The 19,346-nt window shown below is 36.4% G+C and overlaps 1 protein-coding gene across 5 annotated transcripts in view; it reads right to left on the reverse strand.

Moving 5' to 3' along the window:
* The window catches only part of LOC107661732 (clathrin interactor 1-like), a 42,733-nt gene that overhangs the window by 8,481 nt on the left and 14,906 nt on the right, over nucleotides 1-19,346 (reverse strand). For all 5 annotated transcript variants that reach the window (XM_016451487.1, XM_016451484.1, XM_016451488.1 and 2 more), the window contains 8 exons: nucleotides 9,111-9,215; nucleotides 8,358-8,454; nucleotides 6,946-7,054; nucleotides 5,818-5,988; nucleotides 3,930-4,110; nucleotides 3,591-3,825; nucleotides 2,195-2,276; nucleotides 926-1,003 (listed from right to left, as the gene is read on the reverse strand). In XM_016451487.1, the coding sequence (XP_016306973.1) occupies nucleotides 926-1,003; nucleotides 2,195-2,276; nucleotides 3,591-3,825; nucleotides 3,930-4,110; nucleotides 5,818-5,988; nucleotides 6,946-7,054; nucleotides 8,358-8,454; nucleotides 9,111-9,215 (1,058 nt within the window). The remainder of the gene's footprint in view (nucleotides 1-925; nucleotides 1,004-2,194; nucleotides 2,277-3,590; nucleotides 3,826-3,929; nucleotides 4,111-5,817; nucleotides 5,989-6,945; nucleotides 7,055-8,357; nucleotides 8,455-9,110; nucleotides 9,216-19,346) is intronic.

Below are 19,346 nucleotides of genomic sequence, written 5' to 3' on the forward strand. Positions count from 1 at the left end.
TAGACTGAAATGTTTCATCTTTTAAAAAAAAAATTCTGTGTTGTCTGTTTGAATTTTTCTGGATTTAGAATTTAACACGAATTTATTATCAAAAATGGTGGTAACCAAATTAAGGCATAAAATATTAACAACGGAATTTAACTTATAAAATAGAATTAAATTAAACAATTACTCTTATTTTTATAGCGCAAACAGTGCATTGCTAAAATGAAAACATGGAAGAAAAATTTATTTTATTTCTTAAAAAAATGTAAAAAGTCAAAAAAAAATTGAAAGTTAATTTTAATTATTATTATTAATACTGCTTTGAGAAATTAATTATACTGTACAATAGTAATAAAAAGTACCTGTGTCAAAATTTCAAATTAAACCAAACTATTTAATGTGTTGTTGTGAAGACCTTTGAGTTTCTTTGTGCATCTGATAATAGTTGTATCAAATCAAATGGTGAAAAGCTCATGAAGTGACTCTCAGAGCAGCTCTGGAGATGAAGTTTGTATCATGTCCTCATATAGTGAGAAGGCAGACACTAAACCATGAGCGTCACACGTGCTTGAGTAGTGCGTAGTAGTAGACAAAACTGCACCATTAATTCACACAGACACACAGAACATGCAGACTTTATATTTAAATAGGAAAACAACTTTTACTTGAAATGAAACATTTACCATCAGAGTTTTTATTATTATTATTATTACTCTAGAACTGTTTCTCCAAAACATTTTTTCCCTGATATCAAGAGAACTGAAGATATGGGTTTAAAACCCTTGAATTAGGAAAATGCTTCACTGACAGGTGATATTACATGTACTTGTGGTAATGCTTTACCATGAAAAATGCAGAGTGAGACATTTACAGTTTGCAAGATATTGTCAGATGAGGTAAAAACATAGTTTTGGCACATGTGCAGGTGGTTTACACATACCAGCAGCTGACGGGAGACTGACAGAGGCAGCAGGTGAGGAGAAGTCGGCAAAGTCACCAATCAGATCTGAGTTTCCACCTGCAAAACATTAAGATGAGACATACAGTGGGTACGGAAAGTATTCAGACCCCCTTCAATTTTTCACTCTTTGTTATATTGCATTAGAATGCAACTATACATAGCTTACAATACAAGTAAAAAAATCTGGGGTAGGAAAGGTTTTTAATGGATCAATTATTCACCCTTGCTGAAAAGAAAATTCACACCAGAAAAACAAAAATCTTTGTTTTATATCCAAAATTATAATCTTTTTTTTTTCTACTGTGACGACAACAAAGTAGGACCAACTGATCTGGATGCGTAACTAAAATTCAGATGCACAGACAAACACACGTGTCCATCCACAGACACACAATTAGGCTGTCAGAACCTGGGTGCAACAGCTCTGGACCTCCTGACTGATGCGAGCGGACACAGCACAGCTGTTGGGCTGCTGACAGGATACGGAGGGACAGCAGCATCTGTGCACCCATCTCCTATTCGTTCTTTCTTTCTCTCTCTCTCTCTCTCTCTCTCGCTCTCTCTCTCTCTCTCACACACCACTCACACCCATCTGGGGCACTTATATGTCTCTAAAGATCTTCCATGAGTATGGCTTTAAAAGCTACATCAACTTTCAGGAAAAAGTTTCTGTCTGAGTCCCTGCATCCCGGACGAGCCCCCAAATTCTGTTACGTTCCCAGTTAGTCTAGGGTTAGAGGAACAGGTAACAGAATAAAAAGGAGATGTGTGGAGGCAGCAAGGTTCAATTCCCAACCCCAGAGCTTTAACAAAGGCCAAGAATCATCTCAATATCAAAACAAGTTCTTTTATTTTACAGATATGGGAGGATGTCAAAACTTCAAGAGGGGGCAAGGCCAAAATAACAAACATAAACCCTCTAACTATTTGGGAGAAACTAACTAAGCTAGAACAAAGAAAAGAAAACAAAAATACAATAGAAATAAACTACCTCCCTTTAAATTTAAACACCGTGATAATACCGTATACCGTGATAAAAGCATTAGCAATTAATCGCAACATGAAAATTTGATACCGGCATATCCCTAGCTCCAACCACATTGAGCTGTGGTGTCCATACAGGAGGTGTGGGGGTTCGAACTGGTTTGTGAGTAGTGTTCAAACCCTAAGTATAAGCAATAGTAACAGTGATGCTCAGCAAAAAAAGTACTCGTTGAAATGTGGAAAATGCTGCTGATGGGGTCTTACCTGACGACACTGGTTGACCAGAGCCAGAGTCCACCATCAACAGATCTGCAAGCCCTGTGCTGGATGACTGACTCACCGATGTCTGAAAAGAGAATGAAGAATGTCACATTTCACTTCTACCACATGAAGGCAGCACAGGCTTCCTTTTGCAACCCTAATCACTTCATAGAGAGGCCTGTAGAGGTGCACTCAGGTGTTTTTGTTTAGAATGTGCAGGATCTTTTTTTAATTGCAGTGACTTTGCCTTAACACATTTTGCAGGTTCTATGTAAAAATGTATATGAACTGCTTCATTTATATCTTATTATTATTATTATACAATAAATTAATTTATGATGGGAATGATGGGAAAGGATACATGCTTAAAATTATTACAATTAATTCTTATTTGTGACCCTGGACCACAAAACCAGTCATACAGGTCATTTTTTGAAATTGGGATTTATACATCATCTGAAAGCTGAATAAATAAGCTTTCCATTGATGTATGGTTTGTTAGGATAGGATCATATTTGGCCGAGATACAACTATCTGAAAATCTTGAAACTGAGGGTGCAAAAAAAAAAAAAATCTAAATATTGAGAAAATCACCTTTTAAAGTTGTCTAAATTAAGTCCTTAGCAATGCATATTACTAATCAAAATTAAGTTTTGATATATTTACGGTAGGAAACTTACAAAATATCTTCATGGAACATGATCTTTACTTAATGTCCTAATGATTTTTGGCATAAAAAAAAAACGATAATTTTAACCCATACAATGTATTTTTGGCTATTGCTACAACCATACCTGTGCGATTTATGACTGGTTTATAAATTCTGTGTAAACACGTCGTCATTTTTTCTATGTAAAAATAGATTTCAATTGCTTGATTTATAGATTTTATTATTGTTATTACTATTATTATTATGATAAATGCAAATGAATATTTATAAAGTATATAACTAAAATATATCACCAATATATTATAAATGATTCAAATGATGGGAAATGATTCATGCTTAAAATTACTGAAATTAAATTAATGCTTTTTCACAATATTTCAAATTCTTTTTCTTCTCCTTCTATCATCATTATCATCACGGTTATTATTATTTGTTACACAGCATATTAAATGATTAAAATGATGGCCAATGATACATTCTTAAAATGATTAAAATTAAATGAATTCCCATTTCACAATAGTTAAACATTTTATATATTTATTTATGTATTCATTTATGTTAAATACGTTGAAGCTACAATTAGATAGTGGAACTGACATTACTGCAGTTATTGGTCAATTACAATCGCCAAATGGGCAAATATTAACCTGGATATTTCAGCACCGCAGCCATCCATTTAATAATGCACCATTTACAGCAGGATGAATTTGGATGAAGGCAGTATTTTACCTGGTTGTTGTCAGCATCTGGACTGCTTTTGCTGCCAGTGTAATGAGCGGCTGCGCCCAGGTCGACCGTTTTGGACGGGACTCCGCCGCGTTTGCGTGTAGAGTTGGTGGTGGAGGTGATTGCATCTGTGGTCTCTGTGATCTGGACGTTCTTGGTTGTTACGGTCTCCTCATCATCCTTAAACTCCGACTTTGCAGGACGACCGTTCTGTGAAACTCTGTCCTCCTCATTGTCACTGCAGGAAGAGGCAACAGTAAGACAAAAAAATAGTACAGTAGCTACCGCTACTTCAGTTTCATAGCTTTTCATTCTATGGCGACTGAAAACTCAGTCATGTACCTGATACGATCTGGCGAGTCATCCCTCTCCTTCTTGCGGAATTTGTTGATGGTGTCATCAATGGTGCTTCCAATTTTGTCACTTATCTCCCCAAGTTTTTCACTGAATGGGAAGCTGCTCTTGTTTTTGTCCCAGTCCTCGTCCCATTTGCTTTTAGATTCGGGGTCAAACTGTTCTCCCGCTGAAAATGTGGATACAGAATTAGTTAGGTGCTTAATTTGTTTCAGATATTTAAAGCTTCAGATTGAAATTCATGAAAGGCCTGTTCACACCGGGGAAGATAACTATAAAGTTGTATTAATTGTTCTAATTCTATGAGAATAGCAAGGTCCAACTATAATAACAACGGCACTTTCAAAACGATTTTTCCAGCTGATGAATGATAAAAACATTGACAGTCAATTAAAATCCATTCTGCTTCAAAAAGCTTGAGCACTTAAAGCAGTAGACGACACAACTGCAGCATGCTTCTATTATTGTGTGCAGGTGTGGGAGCTAATGTAGTTATCTTTATAGTTATCATTCTTGGTGTGAATGGATCATTGTAAGTTAGATATGTATTGCCTAAAGACAAAGCATTAACTGCAGCACATGAAGATATTTAGGATATTTAAGTATATTTAACTTTTTTTTAATTGCCTCAAATGTGACAAAACTGAATTTAAGACATTTTTTGCCTGCTTGATGAACTTGCACGCAAATGCACTTCAAACTTTGAAAAGCATGGAAAATACACCTGACTAAAAACTCAACAAACTTAAAGTATAACTTAAAATCCAATTTTTCTTATCTTTCTCCATCAAAACAAATCCATCATTGGCATGCCATCATTAATTGGCAATTTGAAAGTGTAGTATAGCTAATAAAGGGAGAAATCTGAGCAGCAAATCAAAGCAGAAACCAAGCACAATCTTTTGACTTTGCACACAAGTAACATCCCTAATGGCATGACAAGGGACGTGGCATCTTGACTTGATTAGGCAGCTCTAAGAGAAAACATGTAATACAAAAAGCAGAGATCTCATTATTTCTTCTAACCTGATCATAAACATCACCAAATGATGCAGTGAGCAAAGTTGAAAAAGTGATAGCCCAGAAATCAAAACAGCTCTAATCAAAAGATCAGTCGTGGGAAGAAGGGAGTCCAGGGGGAATTTTCCTCACTATGCGAAAAAACTTCAGAGGGCCTAAAACAAATCCCTGTGGGACGTCTACAGTATACAGACAAAGCAGCTCACTTTTGGGGTCAATCACAGTTTCAAGAGATGAAAATAATGCCTCAAAATGACCTGTGACCAAAGGGAATTTCTTGGTGTATTTGATTACAAATTAACCCACTGGAACAATCACCACAACATCACAATACAATTAGGAAATAATAATAAAAAAGCACCTGACAGAAAGGACTATTATATGAACTCCTCCGGACAGCATCACCTATCTCTCTCTGTCTTTTCATTGGTTAACATCCAATTTCCACATAACATGCTTTACTGTCTCAGAATTGTTTGCTTGGGAAATATTAGTATACTGATATTAATTTAGAGCAGATTATTTTGGCATGCATTTGCACCAAGTATACTGGTGTAAGAAGTTGTCAGACTGTTAAGACATGAATGATGCAGGCATAACCAGTTTGGCAGACATATCTTTTTGCCCATATTCCAGGAATGCCGCAAATGACATTTATCACGTTTTTTTTAGGTTTGCACGAGTTTGGGGCACAACAATCTGTATCAAACAGCAAAATGTCTGTGAAATGTCTGTGAAACCTGTTTGGAAAATGTCTGATAAACAGTCGCCGTTCCATTTAGTGGCACTAGTGGTTACAGAAATCATCCACTTTCAAATTTAGAAATACTCAAATTTGCTACATTTGATCACTTACAGTTACTCTGTTTGAAGCCTCCCATGCTGTCAGAAGATACTCCAATGTATTTGTCTTTATTCTTCTTGGCTTTCTTCCTCTCCTCACGTAACCGGTCATCATCCTGAACAAACTCTACCATTTCTTTCACCTTCTGCCGTACGTTAATGCCCTGGTCCTTACCATTTTCATCTAGCAAAATAGAAAAGAGAATGTCAAGTCATAAGGAACTGTTTGGCCCATTTAATCTGGTTTCTACAAACCTCCATTGGATACAGAAAGAAAAAAAAACATAAAATGCTGGAATGTGACCCCACACAAAAAGTTCAGTAGTTAAAATTTTATCAGATAAGATGATGCCGTAGTCAACTTTTCTCTGTTGGTAATGCCAGAACTTTGCTATTGATTTACTGCATGGATGTAGTAAATGATTTCTCCTAATTAAATATTTATTGAACACAAATTCAGAAACACACTGGTGTGAAGGCAAATCTTTTGGGTTGAATACCGAAATGAAGCCAAAGCTACTATTGTGCTAATGTTCATGAATTGTCTAAGATGACTGAAAATGTGTGTAAAATGATGAAAATTTAAACAGAATCTCTTTTGAAAACCCACAGATTCTTTGAAACATATTTAGAACAAGGCACAGAGCTTTAAATAGCTACAAAAAGGAAACAGACACCAACACCTCTAGCACTGACTATGAAGTTGTCATTTTTGTTCCTGCTCTATCCTACACTTATCACACAAATGTAGCTTAAAAATATAGTGCCTTCAGAAAGAATTTACCACTTTTATTTTAAACACTTTTTGTTACATCTCCAAATTTTAACAAACAAAAACTTGTTTCTCCATAATGAAATATTAACATTTCTCTTGTACACATAAGCTTTTCAGGTCTTCCTGTCAGAGAGCAACCCAAGAGCATGAGGCTATGTCCAGTATGTTTGACACCTGGGAAAGTGTTACTTGGGTATATTTGAGTTTTGATAAACAAATCAATGTTTTGGCCAAAAAGCACAAATTTAATTTCTTCACATCACACTCTGCAACAGTATCAAATACTTGTTTGCTCATATTTGCTGTTTTGCACACTGCTTGAACAAAGATTTTTAAAAGCTTTTAACCTTTTCAGGCTAAACTTACCTACAAAATGATAATTTTCCAAAGAGCGCAGGTCGTAGATATGTTCTCTGGTGCTGGTGACCACCCGCTCTGACCCGTTTCTGATGAGGTACGCTAATAGTAATAAGGCCTGCACACATGAAACAAAACAAACACAGCTACAAGAGTTTAATGCAGGATTCTGGGTAAATACATAAACTCTTTAATACACTGAAGCTACAGCACATAGATAATAACCTTAATTATTCCGTCACACTCAGATAACTGGGCTCAGCCGAACTATTTAAAATTTTTAAGCACATTTAGAACCACACATTACTTTGTGTGAAGACATGAACGAAAATGGACTACTTGCACAACTACTTCCGCGCTCTACTTATTACAGCTCGGGAGTTTCCGGTCAGTGCACCTACATACAGACCGATTAAGAATGCAGATTATTACTAAGTTGTAGGGGTTGCAATTTTTTAAAAAACAATTAATCATATTCTCTGCATTAACATAAATTATCTTCAACCTGCTGAAATGTTCCTATAAATATATTTACCTTCCAAACCGGCATTCTGAATAATAAATATATTTCCCCACTGCCGAGGTCCACCGGTTGTCTTCTCATTAACAGTATTCTTCTCATACTGATTACATTTCATTCCTGTTAAATTTACAGTTTGACTGATAAACACAGTTACGAAAATTAACGCTACAGTCCATAAGTTTTGCCTCTTTGTCGCCATCTCTGTTTGAAAACCTGGAATTGCAGCTGTGTGCAGAATTATCTAGCTTGCGTGGGTTGTGAGTCGGCACGCGGGCTAAAGGCGATAGTTTTGAACACTGGCTGGTTATGTACTTGCTCAAATATTGATTTCGGATCATTTTTAACCAAAAAAGTTTACGGACTGCAGCTTTAACCATGGTTTTACTATGGTAAAAGTGTAGTAACCGGTTTTTACCGTTATTATTCTTTTTGCAGATTACCATTTGTATAACCACAATTTTACTACAAATACCATGGTTAAACTATGGTTAGTTTAGCAAAACTCGGGTTAATTTGTGGTTACTATGGTTTACTACAATTTTTTGGTTTTATTTGTTGTAAAACCATGATTAAACTTTTTTCCCCTGTGTCATTCCATTGTATTACACAACTTAATTTCTGAAATTATTTATTTTGTTTTATTTGTATGTATGGATTACTTGGGCTGTTATACACATCTGGTGAAAATTTCATGTCAACAGCATCTTTAGAAATACATTTACTGAGAAAAATGGTGACGCGTTCAATACTTATTTTACCCGCTGTATATAGGCACGGCCAATCAATTGGCAAATATCTGGACTTTGACTAAACATTTTGTAAATGAAGCGTACACTTATTTCAGCAATTGTCTCATTTGAAGGTGAAAATATGATGCAAGATGAGCAGTGCACTGTACCTTGTAAACTCTTCTCCAATTCTTCTTGTTGTCTTTCAGCATTCTAGTCCAAAGCATGTTCATAACTTCAGGGAACTGCTCGTACATAAATGTGGATCTGCAGTAAGGTAGATTAGTCACATTATGTACAATGACTTTATACTAAACGGATAAAGTTTTTAAACCTTGTATTATGTTAATTGATAAGGTATAACGCTTTAGGAATGTATTAACAATCAGAACACAAAAACTACTTCCAATAGGAATATAAGGTTTTGTAACCAGTTGTATAATATGGCATGTTTTTCAACCTGTCAAAAACCAGGAATTAATACCACTGTCAAACTAATCAGCTTTAAAGATATTTGTATATTTTCCCAAAATTTGTAGTCTTTTTTTTTAATGATATTATTGGTTATTTTTGTGTTTCTTATGAAAAATGTGTTGGTAGTACTAACACAGGGTTTCTCTATCAGGGTTTAGCATATTAAAATACTGCCTAACCCTGATTGTTTACAGTAATTTAACACAAGACACTAAATTCATGTAAAAAAAAAAAAACGACATGAGGATGTAATGACTAAACTTTCAGATGATCTCAAGTCTAAGGCATTATGCAAAGCAACTGAAATCATCAGCTATCAATGATGAGATAATTCTGAAGTAATTGCCCTACACAAATATTCTGCGGTAGTTGAGAGTAGAGTCAGTGAATGCCTGAAGACTGAAAGGGAGCACGTAGTCCTTTTACCACCCAGCAGGCTGAGCACTTACTTGGCAATCTCACCCATGAGCTGACCCGATGGGCCCCAGGAGTCATCATTGGTGGCTTCTCGAACCTTGGACTCTATCTCGGAGTAGTTCATCACAACATTGGTGCTGGGAAACAGTGAAAAACAAAGAACCACAAATAAACACCAGGCAACCACACACAGACACACAAGTCCATTTATTGTTACACATGGAGGTGTTGAAATAAAAAAAACTCTCTCGAGCCGGTCAGCTTTGGTCGACTGGTGTGTATTTTGGACTGATAGAAGAAAACATGCTGCCAAAGGTTTAAATGTGTTCAGATGAAAAACTGTACAGACAGCTCGGTTTAGTGTTAAATTTACCGAGCATTCATGTGACTAAAACAATTTGTTGAGATTGTCATAGCTTAACCTGTCATTCTATGGAAAAAATTAGTAGTATTACAATTCTGAATGGTGGAATTATGAGGCCAAAATATCTTCTCTACAAATGAAATGTATGATTCACATATTTGATTAAATCTGCCAGAGTCTTAACAACAGATACTAAAGCTAGCCACACTTGTGTGACCTAACAGAGAGGGTCCCATTAATAATTTTGTTCTCAGCCCTAAAGATGCAAGAGATGGCCCAACTTGTAGACCACTCTTTGCCGTTTTTAACTTGCTACGAGAAAGGTAGATGACAGAAAAGAGGAGGAAATTGGGAGTGGGCCACATCATTAAGAGTTAATGCTCATGTCAAACTTGTTTGTTTTCCACAAATCTTCAGAAGTCAGGAAGCGTAGGAGGACATGACAATGAAATGATGGGCCTTTATTCGAAAATGAAAATAAAAGTGAAAAAAATGTATGAGCCCTGGTGCTCAAATTCTAGTTAATAAATAGTCTAAGTCAAATGGAGAAAGTAAGTAATTAACACACACACACACACACACACACACACACACACAAACACACAAACACACAAACACACAAACACACAAACACACAAACACACAAACACACAAACACACAAACACACAAACACACAAACACACAAACACACAAACACACAAACACACAAACACACAAACACACAAACACACAAACACACAAACACACAAACACACAAACACACAAACACACAAACACACAAACACACAAACACACAAACACACAAACACACAAACACACACACACACACACAGAGTTAGTTTTAACAAGTCGATCATGGGTCAGAGGCTGACAATTCACTTCAGAGGATGACCGTATAACAAAAACATACCAACTACTGTTTAACAGGGTTGGAAGAGGGTTAATGCAAAAACATTTCTTAACTATGGAGATATTTAAGAGAATGGCCTAGCTACTATTTCCATTCAACAAAAGGCCTGTCCAATTTGGCCAAAAATATTATCACAATATATATTTCCCCCAAATCATACAATATCAATATTTATCACAATATTAATTTAACATTAATGGGAATGGAAATGCTTTCCACATGTTTGTTAAACTTTTAATGAATGTAAACACAACTCGTTTGATCACAAATTAACTCTACAGAGTAGCTTTGAGAAGTACATGTTAGTAAAAAAAAAAAAAAAGGTAACATTTCTACCACAATTTCTTTAGGTTAAACCAGAGGTCACATTAACCGAAAATTTTCCGTCATTTACAGAATTTCTTTTTAGCAGTGACGGAAAAATCTGAAGGTCGTCCGTCATTTTGACAGATTACACTGAGGGTTATCTATTGTAATTTATAGCTGTAATTCCCATCCCTGTCCAGTGTGGCAGCAGAGCGTGGGATCATCAGCCTCCAGAACAAAAATAAAACTGTCACGAGTCTTTTGCTATGCGTTTGATTACGCATAGGCGAGAACCCACTAGTAAAGCGAAAGAGATGATCAGTTCACGTGTGCTGCCGCTTCGCTTGATCTGAGGTGTACAGCGACCTATCACGCCACATTAAAGAGCGCCAAAACAGTATTTATTGCTTGAATTTCCTAATAAAATGGACAGAATTTGAAATCTGAGACTTTGTTTCATATCAAAAGTAACAACGCACAAAGTTTAGTCTATTGCGATTTATTGGATGGGAGGCGCACTATATGTATGGTTCATTCATCAACTGAAAACAGAATCGACTGGGATTTAAGAATCGACATTGTTTCATAAAAATGAGAATCTATTAAAATCGAGAAATCGATTTGTTTTACCCAGCCCTAGCATATTTTGTTGTTTTTAGTGGCCTCCGCTGTCACTGCGGGGTGTTGAACATGAAAAGTGACGTGATAAATAAATGTATAAGCCTATATGCTCGTCCTGTAGGTTTCATTATTAAAAATGAAAATGTGAACAAAAAAACAAGCAATTAAATGTGTTATTATAATTAAAATATCAAAATTAAAATGACGGGTAATAATAGATTATGACAGAATTTTTATGACCCTGATAATGTTAAAGTCTAACGCAACTTCTGGGTTAAACCACACTTTTGTTTTGGTGGTTTGTCGTGAAGATCTCTGAGTGTATATTTGATGGTAGTTTTGTGAAAAGCTTGTGAAGTGAGCCTCAGAACAGCTCTGGAAATATGGACTGTCCTCATATCTTTGAAACGACACGTGTGCTTCATTTTGTGTTGTAGACAAAACTGTGCCACTCAAAGACCTTAATCAGGTTTGATGCCATATTGAATTTAATGCTTATGAAAACAAGGTTGTGAGGGATAACACTGTGTCCTACGATGCCGTGACACGTGATAAAAGGTATCTTTTCCATGAGATTTTCCATCAGAGTTTTTGTCCTAACCAGCCACAACGGCGACACGCAATATTTCTATTTTTAAACGGTTTCTATGTCTGCGACGTTGCGGCTGGAGCAACATACAAACTGACAGTGATAATCTCAGGTACTGATTATGTGCTTTATTCAATGTTAAGTGTCTAATGTGAGTTTGAATATCATATTGCATGGCATTTATAGCTTTACTGAAAGCAACAACAGATAGTTTATCTCAGATCTTGAAAATTAAAGCAAACATGTACGTTAAAACTGCGAACCAACAAGTGTATTCCATAAAGATGGTATCAGTCACTCAGTATTTAAATATAATAATGTTAAAAGGTTTAATATTTATGAATTAATTTTAAACATCCATTTTATTGCAAGTGCAGTGTGCTTCCAGAAAGAGCCCGCCCACACACGCTTTTGATTGGCTGTGATATTTGATTGATTCTGTCACGTCACATTGTCGTGTCATGTCTGGTGTGGACAGCCAAATTGGTTGTCATTGGAATCTTGTCACGTCACGTGCAGTTAGGATACGGTGTTACAGTAGTCTTTACAATGGCACGCATTGTTTAAAGATCCTAGATCAAGTAATTTTCCCCACTCACAACTTTCAAAAGTTTCATGGATTTTTTGTCTACTGAAAGATTTTGTCAGAAAGACGTTTCATCAGCTAAGCAATATTTGTTTATTAATGTTATTAAACAGGTTACATCACATGTTTGATGGGAATGAGAATATACTCCATGGTTTTATTTCATTTCCATCAAAAATTAAATATTGCGCAAACTGGAGTAAGGTCTTTTCACACAGAACATGTAGACTTACTAGCAACATGCACAGACTGCCTACTGTCCCATTTATTTCTGCTGTTAGATTGATCCATAGAGTAAATGTGTCCAGCGGTTATCACCGTTAACAACAAATTTTATCGCAATCTTGATATGATATTGTTTATCGCCCAGCCCGGCAGCTCAAAAAAAGACATAAAAGTGGTCCATGCAACTGATATGCTATATTCCAAATCTTCTGAAGCAAAAATCTCTCTCTTCAAATAGCTCTCAAATGTCAATCTTCTCAAGATGTGTCAGACCTGGTTCGACAGCTCTAACATCAAACATCTTGCATTCAAATGATGACTCACAAAATGGCTTTAGAAGAATGCAGTCACACATACATCTTTTTTTTTGTCCATCTTGGAGTTTGACAGTATACATTTCACTTTTACTATAAGGAAAAACAGCAGTGTAGACATTGTTTAAATATCCGCTTCTGTGCTCCACAATAAAAAGAAACCATGAGTTGGGAATCTCACGAGGACTTTTTTGGGTGACATAGATCAAAACGATTTTCAGAGCATCTTGTAAGATCAACATTCAACACAACTTTAGACAAACCTAATAATATATGTACAGCCTATAGTCAGCACTATACGAGTATTAGCTCCACTATTAAGGCCCAGACACACCAAAGCAAAATCAAAGAACTACCATGTCGCCTACATCTGAGCCAAAAAGTTGCACTTGAACACAATGCAAAGACCATCAGTCATCAGCTAACTAGCACATATATTCTAGCCTCTGCATGAGAGGAAATAACTCTCCATACCAGCAGGTGGCAGTAGCCTTCATCATTTAAAAAGGGAAACCGGTAGAGCTAGGATTGCGGATTTACAAAACGTAACCAAAGTAGTGCTTGCTTACCATTTTTGTACCAATTTCGCTCATCACAGATGGATTCATAATACAGCTCCTTCAAGTAAATCTAAAAAAAATTGCAAATGGTAAAAGCATTGCCATTCTTTGTTTGCTTGCTTTCGTTACTTTCAAGCTGAACAGCCAATCAGATTGATCTCTGCCACCCATTCAACAAGCTCAACTGGTCAAAAAGCTGCACATGAGGGTCTGACTAATGCCAACGGAGTGGAACACCATGCAAAAACCAGGCTAACAGATGCTCAACGATGGCCTGACAATGGCTTATTTTGGCATGGCCTTTAGAGCAGACTAAACAGTACATCTTACTAATAGACAATCAACACGGGCAAAGCCTGTAAATCATAGATCAATGCCATATCATCTGAAAATGACCAGAACCACACGCACAACAACACTGCAGAGGTGGTGCTCGGCGGCTGTTTATCATGCTAACTCTCAAAACAGCTGCAAACACTTTCCATAATCATTACTAATGTGAAAATGTGGCTTTTTCCGCCTCACTCTCACAATCCCAAAGGGCAAAGAGGGTGGGAGGGTGAAAGTGAACTTCTGGAAGTTATTACAGAGAGTCTAGTGGTGCTGGATGATGTGCAGTAAAAACAGGAATGCTGGCAGGTGGGCAACATGCATCTCGCTGGAACATGGAAGCAGGTGGTCTGGAAAGACAATGCAGCTGATTTACAATCATTTGATCTCTTAAGAAAAAGAGTCAGAGAGCTAAAATCACGTCTGAGCCAAATCAATGACTTTAGCAAAATCTTGCAACAAAGACATTGATCCCACTCATCTGCGTCACTTTCAGGCTTCAGGGGTGGCGTGGTCTTTCCAATGGATCAGTTTTACTTAATGACAGAGCAAATTCAATCTGTAAACACTTTCAAAAACAAAACCTCAGAATTCCTCAAGTAATTCAGGCAATTCAGATGGAGGCCAATGCTGCACATATGGTCTTGATGACTGAAAGATGGAACTAGCTGGCAAGATGTTAAGTTGCTTAACCAGCACTATTCCATAAAAAGCCACACCGACATTCATCTAACAGCTTCATTAGATCATGCATCTGTATGTTGAGCAGGGCTGGACAGATACAACCTTTGGGCCTTATTCACAAAACTCAAGCAGAATCAATGTGTAACCTGATCATAAATCCATTAGCATGTAAATTGTCACATTCAAATCATACAATTTACATCCAAATGTTATGCACAATTTATTTACTCTGCTCGTATTTTAGGAATAAGACCAATTAAAGGGATAGTTCACCCAAAAATGTCATTCCAAACCTGTAAGACCTTCGTTCATCTTTGGAACACAAATTAAGATATTTTTGATGAAATCCGACAGCTCTCTGACCCTCTATAGACAGCAATGCAACTGAAATGTTCCCAGGTCCAGAAACGTAGTAAGGACATTGGTAAAACAGTCCATGTGACATCAGTGGTTCAACCGCAATTTTACGCAGCTACGAGAATAAAAAATAAGGACTTTATTCAACAATTCTTCTCCTCCAAATCTCGTCTTCCGCCATTATCGAGAGTACCTCTGCACGTAAACAGCGTATGCTCGTGGTGCTGCTGATGTAGAACACGCATGCGCTGAGCCTTGGTTACGTACAGAGAAACACACGTCCATGCATTGTGGTACTCTCTATAATGGCGAAATACGTGAAAAAATGTAATTTATTCACGTAATGCAAGGCTGAATTTTCAATAGCCATTACTCCAGTCTTTGGTGTCACATGATCCTTCAGAAATCATTCTAATATTCTATTATTATTATTATTTTTAATTTAAGAGACTTATACAACCTCATAAAGGCAAACTTTTACATTTAAATCATCAATCAGGCACAAAAGTTGTAAATTTACTGGCTTGACCATAAACTTGCACAGTATCACAGAGCCGAGTCTATTGTTTTAGTTTCAGTGTCAAGCAAGAGTTCACGATAGTGGGATTGGCAATCTATGTGATTCAAGCACGTAGAAAGAGTGCTGCATAGTTGGCCTAAGATTACAAGGAAAATCTCAGGCAGCTGAATAATGAATGATGTCGGTTTATGCAAGCAAGCGGCCTGTAGAGCAGTCACACACACATAATAAATACATTCCAGACACACGTACGCTGCTGTGTACTGTGCTGCACATATTCCGCTGGAATATTCAATATGCAGGAAAGACAAAAGCAGAAGAGGCAGGCTTTCTTTTGCACAAAGAGAAGGGGGCACAGACAGGCGTAGGGACGGTTTGCCGTCCTTTGCATCTGCAGCCTCTTTGTTCTATGGGCCTGCCGAGATTTACTCTCCACTTCTTTTATTCTCTCCTTCGCTGTTCTTCGCTAGAATGAATGTGTGTACTTACACATTCACTGTGGAGCTATGGCCTGCGAAAAACCCACAACAAACTCAAGACGCCTCACATGAAAGCTCTCTGAGTGGTTTCAGCTTTCCTGCTCCGCCACCTCAGACTAAAAAGACTACCTAGAGCTTCAGAGGAAAGCAAAGGTCTGGATAAAGCTTTACGATGGAGATGAGGATGGTGGCGGTTTATAATAAGTATGATGGAGAGAGAACGAAACCAGCAGCTAAGAGATGAAAGGAGTGATACCTGGACAAGGGAAAGTTTGCTAGGGAAAGAAGTCCCAAGAGATGTGAATTATGGAGATGGGTGATTCTGAGTTAGGGCTACCACTGGGTTTTGTGCTCAACAACAAACAAATGTATATATGGATGAAATATTTAATTTTAAATATATAAATGGAACTTTTTTTTTATTTTTATTTTTTAAATTGACAGTTCTCAATACAGAGAGTTTGTTAAAAAAAAAATGTTATTCCATGCAGTGCATTCTGAGATTGCTATAAATGCACATTTGACACATGATGCTGCCTTCAACTTTAGCCAAAAAAGGCATCTTTAAAGACAGCATACTTTTAGTACCCGCTGACCTTTCGTTTATGATTGAATTTGATTACAGCTCAAAGGGTAACAGATTTGAATACAAATACCAAAAAAAAAAAGCACACAACATGATTCTCAATGCATCACATTTTTATTAGTACATAGAAGGGCAAAATAATAATTTAATAATAAAATTACCAATTTTAATTAATACAAATAACTTCTTAAAATAATCTAATTATAAATTAATCTAATTATAATTTAGTTGTATGTAGCAAATACAGAGATGCAAACAGGTAAGGGGGGAAAAAAGGTGAGAACATTGCATGGATTGGGGGCATGCTCCACACGGAATTACTTTTAAAGATATTTGCTTTACATGCTCATTAAGTTACTTTAAGGTATTTTTAAAAATATTTTTTTATTAACTTATATGTCCAAAACCGTAATTTTTTCACACACACACACACACACACACACACACACACACACTGTACACACACACACACACACACACACACACACAACAAAAAATGTACATGTTGCAACATTTTACAAAAATCAAGATTGAATATATTTGGTTAAAATCCCATGTTATAAAAGATGAAGTGCTATGCAGGCTATTTTAGACAATATTGGCTGATTAGATGGCAATGCTGACCTAAAATGCAAAATGTTAGCCTTCTCTCTCTCTTCGCTGTTTCCCACATCTCAGACCTCAAATACATAAAATATTACCCTTTTTACACATAGTTTTTGAAGTAAAGAGTAAAGAAAATACTATACAAAACTTATTGAAACAACCAGGGGCCAGTTGCATAAACTTAGCCACTTAAGAAATTGACCAACTAGCAGTTGCCAAAGGGTAATCAGTCTTACTCTTCCAACACAAATAAGACCAATCTGCCTTTTCATAACTGAATTAAAGTTATGACCAGTCTGCAACCGGCCCTAGTTCTTTATTTACCCTTGTAAATATACCCTTGTATGACTTTTTAGCAAATAAGGTTGTTTAATGTATTTTTAGTTATTTTTGTTTTGTATTTATAGGGTTAGAGGTTGGGTTTATTTTTCTTTTTGGATATGTTAGGGTTAAAGGGATAGCTATGACAACTCTCCAATACAATTGTGACACTTCACTTTCGTGGAGATAGGAATCAATCTAAAATGCTTTCAAACCTGCAGACTTTGACCTCTGAGACATTCCAACTCAAATCACAACACAGTTTTGCACTGCTATTTAACCAAATGCTGTATGTGCAACTCATGCAGATCAGCATCAAGATGAGATGATATATTGTTATTGGAGCTGCGATAAAAAAGTCTCAAAATAATTCAAATAATTAATTTTACTAAATTGTATAATGGTTAAAATAAAGGAGAGAAACTATGTTGATTAATCTTACTTGTAATTCAGTGGAATTGTCCAGCTGCTATTGATTATGTGCATTCAGCAGTGATAAACACATTCCAGTGATAGACACATCAATGACAAAAGTATTTTAGTATTCAGAACACATTTAAAGTACACGAGCTGCATGGGACATTTGCATTCTGATTCCAAACGCAAGCAAATAAATCAAAAGATTTAGCCTTATGGCCTGACACCTTCTACACCAAGTTATTACAACATCAAATTTCGCAGAATAGACTATATATTTTTTTTAAAGTTACAAGAAGAAGCAAAACCATACATGAGAATAAAATATACTGGGCAACTGCAAATAAGAAGAAATTAATCCAAATATCGAATCTCCCACCTTTGGCTTAAACAGAGGAGCAACTTTAACTTTCTTGGAAGCACTGTTGCTGACACATTAAATAAGTGTAAGATAACTTCTGTAACCAATCTTGTTGAAATCCAACAGAGCAAATAACTTCAAAATAGGGTTTGGATAAAGTCCTTTTTTCAATGAGTAGAGTGGTTTCCACTGTTGCGTGAGCCAAACCACAAGCTTACTGCCAGTTTAAGTGTACTACTAGCCCTACCTTCTTGAGACACCACAGGTGAACACAATATTAGGAAAGACAAAAATTACAAAGTTGGAGTGATCAGATATTTTCTATTAAAATATCTAATCATATAAAAGTGCAGTTATCATAATCAAGTCGTATTATAACGTCATGACTTGGCATTCAAAAGCAAAATGACATTTTTCCTGTTGGAAATGCGCTGGACAGTTTAGATTGGGGTGGATTTAAGCCTAATTTATGATTCTCATCTGTAGGTTGTTGAAATGTTGGTGGATTACCAAAATAAGTCATTGTGATTACGCATCACTCCCCACTATCGCCCAGCAGCCAAAAAACTTTTTGAGTTTTGCCAAACATACATAAAACTGGCTCTGGTTTGGCAAACCGATTACACAGCAACATAACCAACAACACTTCCAAAAACTATATAAATCTCTGTAGGTCCATAAAAGCACAGGAGGACTCCCTAAACATCATTTTAGTGTCATGCAAATTGTAATACACTTCACGACTTATACCAATAATCACACACGATAAAACTTTAAAGTCACAAAGTTGCGCATTGCATTCATATTCTGCTGTTCTGAGGCCACGGATTTACGGGTCTTGTCTTTTTTCTCCTACAGATGACTTCATTCCCTCATTTTAGTTAAAGGGGTCATATGATGCGATTTAAATTTTTCTTTTCTCTTTGGAGTGTTACAAGCTCTTGGTGCATAAAGAAGATCTGTAAAGTTGCAAAGACTAAAGTCTCAAATCCAAAGAGATATTATTTATAAAAGTTAAGAGTCAGCCACGCCTACCTAAAATGTTTCGTTCTAACGTGTCTACGTCACGATGTGGGAAGATTTGCATAACGCCGCCCAAATGTTCACGCAAAGAAAGAAGGCGTAACTTTA

Source organism: Sinocyclocheilus anshuiensis, unplaced genomic scaffold, assembly GCF_001515605.1.
Source record: "Sinocyclocheilus anshuiensis isolate Anshui unplaced genomic scaffold, SAMN03320099.WGS_v1.1 scaffold207, whole genome shotgun sequence".
Classification (NCBI taxonomy): domain Eukaryota; kingdom Metazoa; phylum Chordata; class Actinopteri; order Cypriniformes; family Cyprinidae; genus Sinocyclocheilus; species Sinocyclocheilus anshuiensis.